At 40.1% G+C, this 8056-nt stretch overlaps 2 protein-coding genes across 2 annotated transcripts in view; one reads left to right on the forward strand and one right to left on the reverse strand.

Moving 5' to 3' along the window:
- The window catches only part of timm44 (translocase of inner mitochondrial membrane 44 homolog (yeast)), a 16248-nt gene extending 12185 nt beyond the window's left edge, over positions 1 to 4063 (reverse strand). The window contains exons 1-2 of the mRNA XM_010770420.1: positions 3974 to 4063; positions 2528 to 2632 (exon numbers count right to left, since the gene is read on the reverse strand). Coding sequence (XP_010768722.1) covers positions 2528 to 2632; positions 3974 to 4003 — 135 coding nt within the window. The 5' untranslated portion in view covers positions 4004 to 4063. The remainder of the gene's footprint in view (positions 1 to 2527; positions 2633 to 3973) is intronic.
- Positions 4064 to 5578: 1515 nt separating this feature from the next.
- LOC104944841 (ras-related protein Rab-11B) overlaps positions 5579 to 8056 on the forward strand; it is a 5749-nt gene continuing 3271 nt past the window's right edge. The window contains exon 1 of the mRNA XM_010770419.1: positions 5579 to 5784. Within this exon, the coding sequence (XP_010768721.1) occupies positions 5745 to 5784 (40 nt within the window). The 5' untranslated portion in view covers positions 5579 to 5744. The remainder of the gene's footprint in view (positions 5785 to 8056) is intronic.

Raw genomic sequence — 8056 nt, forward strand, 5'->3', positions numbered from 1 at the left:
GGAAAATTCGGGTTCTAGTGGCTGGAGCCGGGATCACTTTCTTCTCTAGATGGATAACGTTTACTCACCTCTTTTCTGCCGGGTCTTGTATACGAAGGTTAAACTCGAAAAATATATCCCATTAACGTAGACTTAATGACCAATGTCTACTTCTCGAGGTAATAGTCGAGTGCTTTATATCCCGTCCCCATTTCACGAATAACACCCCCTCTGGGTGGAGAGATCCCCTAGGAGTGGAAGGAGTTCCCCAGGCCCCTAACGAGGGGCCCTTCTAAAACAACTTTCGTAGTTAGACCACGTGAACTCTCGGTTATACTTCTCTAGATACCTATGGAGAGAGTCCCGTGGGTATACCTTTGTCTTGAATATTGTCTACAAAGAAAAAGAATAACTATAAAATGTCTTAGTAAGGGCAAAATTGACATTCAAGAACAAAATGACGTTAATACATCCGATAAGTATGGACAAAAGTAAATAAGAGAATCAACAACATTCTTGTATTACTAGATATACTTCACACCGACGCCTTTATAGAACACTGTTTTGGCAAGATTTGTGAGTCTCAGGAAATCGAGTGGACCTCGGGGAGTCGTACTGTCCTCTCCTGAGAGGAGGTCGAAAAACACTTTTGATTCCGAGGAATACAGCGCAATCACGTCAATCGATTGGTCTATGATTTGTAGTTCCAGGGGCGACCGTGGCCAGGAGAGGGGAAGGTGGGAGGGAGAGAGAGAGGGAGAGAGTCAGGGAGGGTGTGATTTACGCGATCAACGGTGTGTGTGTTTGTCGTGCCTCGACTACTGTGTTCGTGTGCACAAATAGGGTTACGTTGAGAGACGTGACTACTTACCCACAGAACGGAGACAACGCAAGTGACTTGTGCCTTTAATGTCAGTAACGGCAACAGAGAGACACAGTACTACTCCAGTGCATTTCGTGCCAATTCATAATATATGTAACTCCACAGAGTTATAATGCGCAGTTAAGTTCACCCGTCGGACGATTGCCCACCACCTACTTCCAAATGTGATTTTTTGCTAAAAGCTTGTAATAATAAAATAAAAAGAAAGAAAACAATCGAAAAAAAATTGCCGGCGCTAGATTGGCGTGGTGGTGATCGCGCTAGCTGGCCAGGCTGAGCGCTAGCTGCCAACCGCTGGTGACCAGATGCTCTTCGTGGTCTGTCGTAAATGTCATTTCTTGGACCTTTTAGATTTAAACATCCCCCTTCTCTAGACTGAATTATAAGATGAACCACCACAATATTATATTGTACAATTTCAATTTTATTCTTCATTTCTATCTTGTTTGTGTTTGCTCGCTTGCATGCCCTGCATAGCTATAAGAAATACTTAAGTTGTTGGTACAAGACTACTTTCCATTCTGATGAAGGCAATGCCTTCCCAGCTAGTAAAAAAGTAGAAAACATTACATTCAGACTATAACTGCCAAAACAAACATTATTTACACTATTATGGCCCCTGTTAAAAATGTTTGTAATGTTATCTACTGTAAATTGGTCGAATGAATGCTTCCTCATCCGGAAGCTGACCGAGCAGACCCGAGCAGCAGTCGAGAGGAGACGAGCGCATCCGCGAAGCACACAACATGGTGACGTCGGAGTTCCCGTTAGCCGGCAAATCTAAATCTCTTCGGTCAAAATAATTTCCCTTTAGCGCAATACCGCTTCAGTTGCGCCACTTATGTGACAGACAAGAAGAGTATGTGACAGACAAGAATAGTCAATTCTAATGTCTAACACTTAATGTGGAGAAAGAGATGTCCTGTATGGGTTGATTGTGCGTTGATCTGTTGGTAATGCCTCGGGGTTCCGGTGGGCATGTAAACAAATGCATAATGCTGCGCTATACTTTGTTGCCTCACCCAGTTGCATAGCGACACTTATTGTTTAGGTGTCTTTTAATAAGCAGGTAGTCATATCATTAGCTAGAACTAGCTGGATCTGATCGATATGGACATAAACGCGAGTGAAGTCTAATCTGACGGGAGAGAGAGATCAGCTGCTGCTGACGAGTCGACACGCAGCTCTGCATGATCACATGCAGCGGTGAGCGGACAAAACACACACTTCAGGTTAGAATATCACTCGTAGCTATTTTAATTACCTCTCAAACTACCTAAACTAGTTATAGATATGTTTAGTTTTACTGTCGGGTCACTCATTACTGATCCGCGAGCTGCATGATACTGGCATAATAGATTGCCCGATCGGGCAACCAGCAGGTGAGGCTTCATTGCCCGAGCTAAATACTAGATGGCCCCGGGCCATCGGACATTCGTTAATGTCGAGCCCTGATCATTAATATACAGTGTTTTCAAGTCCTTTCCAATCAGGAATTAACCAGCATCCATGCTCTATTTAATAACTAACTATGAAAACATGACATCACTTTCTAACTAAAATGTATTCTTGAGAGTAACACAAACAACTGAGCAGTTTCTTTGATGTTAACAATTAACAATGTGTATGTTTGCTTTAAAGGTAACGGTAGCAGTCAGCGTGTACCTGTACAGTTGCAGCTGGACTCCTGTGTAGCGTGTAGGCGTCTCCTCTCCACACTGAGGGGACCAGAGGCCGGGAGCAGAGGGCCACGGCCCGTCGGCCAACCAGCTGCAAGGGACAGAGACTGTGAGTAACAAACAACTCTGTGGACACTGCAGTGGATGGAGAATAAAGCTGCAAATAAGGAATATTTTCACTAACAGTGGGCAGTTCTTTTTCTTGGAAATCATTGTATGTATAAAATGCCAGAAGATAGTAAAAAAAAAAAAATATCCCAGTCGATGTCCAACGTGATTACTTTAAATGATTTGCTGGTCTAAAGCAGAAACATATTCTCTTTAATATTATGTAAAACTGAGAACATCTGGAAATCTTCATACATTATTACATTAAAATTGACAATAACGATTAATCGATTAATAAAATAGCACGTACAATTTAGTTCTGACAGTGAACTAATCAAATAGTCAACTAATCGTTGCAGCTCTAATAGAGAACAGGTAACAGGTTAATGGAATACTAATTAGTTAAGCCCTCACAGTAATATTGAATAAAGAAATCAAATACGAGACAAGCGGGCAAAGCAGGAGTCATGTTGTTGTGATGATACTTCTAAGGATCACATATATTAGGTGTCAGCGGTTCACCAACCAGGTGACAAGTAAAACCGTAACAGATGGTTGAAACTACAAACAAAACTTTGCATCCAGTGTTACTAAGATGTGGTCAACCACACGCCTCTAGAACAGCTGTGCCCTTAGAAAAACACTTTGTTGTTTTTCTGATGCAATCCCTATACATAACATAAAAGGTCAGAGATTTAGGGTCATCTAACATTTGAGTATTTTTAGTAGGCTACTACAAAGTAACAATACACCATGGCGTAAGATATGTTAAACATCCGTCAATAAATATGGGATTTAATATGATAAAACCATTGGCACTGTTATTCTTAGCCATGTAACAAACTATGATGAGTCACATAATTTGGTGTAAAACCAGGATTAACGTTAGTTACTTAAAAATGTGAAGATATTATACAACCTTTATAACGCTAGTTACTTCATCAGGAGATTATACCATTAGTATTAACGCCTGTTTATAACTGAACGATGAGTCAGTATCTGGCTACATCTATGCGTCTAAAAGGCTTGCTTTAATACCACATTTTGCCACTTTCAAGCCCATATACACAGACATTTTCCCACCAAGAAACCCAAAAGAACAATATTATTTTAGAGAATGATAGTTTAACAAGAACATTGAGAACCCGCAATCCGTCTGATGCAACAAGGCCTTTTCTAATGGACATGTTAATAACACACTACGAAATCTCACTCACAAACCAGACATTAGAAATAACTATTAGCCGTATACTTCTACTCCCTTTGCACCGTTATTCTCTAAACACTTAAAACCTGTAATGAAGGACATGAATGGTTGTCTAACCTCGTAGCACCGACACACAGAGGCTGCCATCTTGATCTTCAAATGCGCCGAGCTGGAGCTACACGTGCGTCCTTGCTGCAGCAGCTGACCTTCCTCTCAGCCAATAGGAGCGCAGCTGAAGGGCTGGGGGCGAGGCCAGCTGTCAGCAGCACTGTAAAGGGAGAATCCACCCTAAAAACAAACTACATTGTGATTTTTATTTGACATTCCCCACAAAGTGAGTGGCTGTGCAGGTTAAAAAATCTGCACATTTAAGACTGGCTTAATTGGGATATTAACATTTGAAATGGGCTAAATGTGCAAGCTCAGTTATGATTTAGACTAGAGCATATCCCAATGTATCACAGTTTTAGTGTAGGCTTCATGGTCTTCGCAGAGGAGACTTGCATTTTATTTTAAACATTGTCACCACTGTATCGTAAAACAAACAAAAACGTATTAACTACTAAATATCTCTTTTAGTTTGTTCATCTTATAAAGTAACTCTTTGTCATTTCAATTTCAATCTTTAAAAAGTCTGCTGTCTGTGAGTAAACATAGCTTTTATAACTTAATATAGCTGGAGAATTTCCTCATGTATAAATACACAGCAGACTGACAAAAAGCACATAAAAAGCTAAACATAAAGACTTAACAAAAAATAAAACGTAAAAATAACGAACAATAATAGAAAAACTGACTATGACAAAAGTATGACACTTGTTTTATCTGTTGTATAGTGTCATTTCAGGTATCCTTTTTTTTATACAGTAATAAGGCTATTCACCTCCATTTTCTTTCATGCTTCCTCATTTTGTATTCCCTTATAACCTAATGCAACTGATTATATTCATTTTCTTTCCAGTCTTGTATTCAGTCTCTGTGTAGTACAGAACAACTCCACCGTGACATTACTATTAACCTCTTAAGTATGGTTCATTAAAAGAACTCAGTGGTTTCAGACTCACTGTTGGCCTTGAATGTATTAAAGCACTGCTGCTTCTGAAATACAGTTCTTATTATCTTTATAGGCTATTATGTTAAAGATAATCAGAATCAAGTGCATTGCCCTGGTACGTTTACACATACAGTAGCCTACAAGGAATTTGCTTTGGTATCTGGTGGTGCGAAAATAAAAAATCTAAGAAAATATGAAGTAATAGTAGGCAAAAAAAAAGAAACATAAGGATAATAAAAAATAAGAATTTTTAAGAAACAATTTTGCATAAATATATATATGATAAGATACATTTTATTGATCCCAAATTAGGACATGTTTTCGTTGCAGCAGCATATAAAAACAGGGCATTGCACATACATCTATCTGACAAATAGAATACTATTGAAGGGCCAAATAACAGCTAACCCAATATAAAATTGGGATATTAATCACATTAAGTGAGCAGAGAATGGCAAGGAATTTAAATGTAACATTTTCTTTAAATAACTATTGTAAAAACACCACACAATGTTTTTGGAAAACCAACCTTCTACAGGTGAACTTACCTTAAAGGATGGCCTGACTTGTTCAGTATTTACATTCAGATGGATGTTGTCTCCCGGCATGCCGCAGAGCGCCTCCCTGCGGCAGCTATGTGAACTGCAGGACTCCTCCCCTCCCGCCGCAGAGTTGGAGCTCTCTTTCTGCGTCCAGCTCGCATTGACAGCCAACACTGGCGCAGAGTCTCAGCGCAAACCTTTACCATATTTTCCTGACACAAAACGACATTTCATAGCCATACTTTCCACACATTCTCTTCCGGAGACAAGCGTCGGAGCGGCCTCGTCTAGAATGGGGAACCGAGACGATGAATACGATTTCTTGTTCAAAGGTAAAGAAAAAAATGATGACTGCATTCCCCCTTAACACAGACTCACACCGACAAAGCTATTCCTTTAATAACACCTAAACATCTCTTATTGTGTCATTTTCGCTCACCAGTTATGCATTTTTTTTATTGAAACAGACTAATGTTTCCCCAGAAACTGCTCGGATGATAGTCGGTTGGGGTTATTACAACATAATGCTGTCATTGTAACATTACAACGCCTGCAGCTATATTTATAGGTAGGATGCAACACCCTATCCGTGCTCTGCCTTTGTATTAAACTTTCATCAACTCGTAGAGCAGCATTGATGGTGTGGACGAACAGCTTCCTTCTTTATTTAATGACATCTGATGTTGTATTCCTCCCTATGGGGTTTATTAAGGGCCTGGCTATTTATTAGCCTCTCTCTCCTGATCAATAATCGTTATCCTCACATAATGACTCTGAAAATGCTGCAACTCATAACTTTGTGTGCCAGTGTTATTATGGTATGCCTGATCAGTTAGTACCAGACTCATGTCCATGTTTATCTTCAGTGCTCGTCCAGAATGACTTCCTTTGATCGTGATATCAGCTCCTGTGGCACATTAACATCCTGGGCCTGCATAAACCAAAGGGCCATTTAGATGTAACAAAGTATCCTCTGTGGGATGAATGGGGCATCTGCCGGATGCTCTCTCTCTCTCTCTCTCTCTCTCTCTCTCTCTCTCTCTCTCTCTCTCTCTCTCTCTCTCTCTCTCTCTCTCTCTCTCTCTCTCTCTCTCTCTCTCTCTCTCTCTCTCTGCCCGAGCCAGCTGCGTACCCGGCCGAAACAGGAAGGGCAAGGCGGCGTTAAACTGTCGATTCAGGTTTTGATGAAGCCTGTTATCAGCTTCCTGCAGCCCGGACCAGTGCGATGCCGACAAGGGACAAAGTTCGGCTCAATTTATTTTGTCGAGGGAGAGAAAACAAAAAGACTCCACCTCTGCTGCGAACAGAAGCACAGCACAGGTCCACGAGCCCCATCAATCACTCCTCTGACAGCTCTGATTTAGACAATGCAGAACAACAAGGCCTGATAAACAAAATCATTATTTTTGTTTACAAAGTGGATGCTATTGTAGATTGTTAGACCTGGTTCTTCTCAAGTTAAGTTTTCAATATAAAAGTCCCATTATTTACAATATAGGTTTTTTATAAACGGAGGTTTCATATTCTCTTGCACTAGTTTATCTGTTGTATTTGTTCTATGTCCTATGACTGTTGGAGGAGCCTGTGATCTACGTTTTTCATTGCCATATCTACACTGTAGCTAATGTGCAAATGACAATAAAGCCTTGAAATTTGAAACTTGAATATTCAGGTTCATTTTTATATATATCTTGAATATGAAAATATAGAAATAAGGATTTAAATTAGGGATAGGACAAAACATTGGTAAAGCTGGGGTATAAGCAGTCCATAAACTCAATATCAGCACCCCAGCTGTTTGTGCAAGATTATACTCTTATTTTGAAAGGCCAGGAGTCTATATCGAAGATGCAGGTTCAACAATTAACCCTCGTTAGTTCGGCCAAGCATTTACTGCTCAGTGAAAAATGCTCTCCATTATTCACCTCTTCTGTGGCTCTGCAGAGAACCATCAGCAGCTAAAGCACCTCTTTATTTACTGGATGGTCCTTCAGGTGCTTCCAGGCTCTAATTGTTGTTGGGCTTGTTTGACAGAAGGAAATAAATAACCGTTCCTACAGTTCAACTAAAATAATGGTTGTTGATTATGTGGTTAATTATCAGACAGACAGTTCATTGTTGCATATTGTACAATACAAAACACAGAGATGATCAAACAATGTATCTGTAGTTGTTTTGTTGTCACATATTGGAAATGAGAAACCAATTCAATTTTTTTTTTAAAACAAATGAATTACAAAACAATACTCCAGAAATGAATTTAAATTAGAAAGACACTATTGCATTGTAATACCACCGTTTTGTATTGTCTCAACCTTTAGTTGTAATAATCCTCTAATTTGCAATATAAATCTCCGCTTTTCACACGCACACACACACACACACACACACACACACACACACACACACACACACACACACACACACACACACACACACACACACACACACACACACACACACACACACACACACACACACACACACACACACACACACGACACACACGACACTACACTCGACTACACCACACACACACACACACACACTACGACACGTACACACACTACACTACGACACTACACACACACTACACTACACTAC

This window comes from Notothenia coriiceps, unplaced genomic scaffold (assembly GCF_000735185.1).
Source record: "Notothenia coriiceps isolate Sejong01 unplaced genomic scaffold, NC01 NC01_scaffold00008957, whole genome shotgun sequence".
Classification (NCBI taxonomy): domain Eukaryota; kingdom Metazoa; phylum Chordata; class Actinopteri; order Perciformes; family Nototheniidae; genus Notothenia; species Notothenia coriiceps.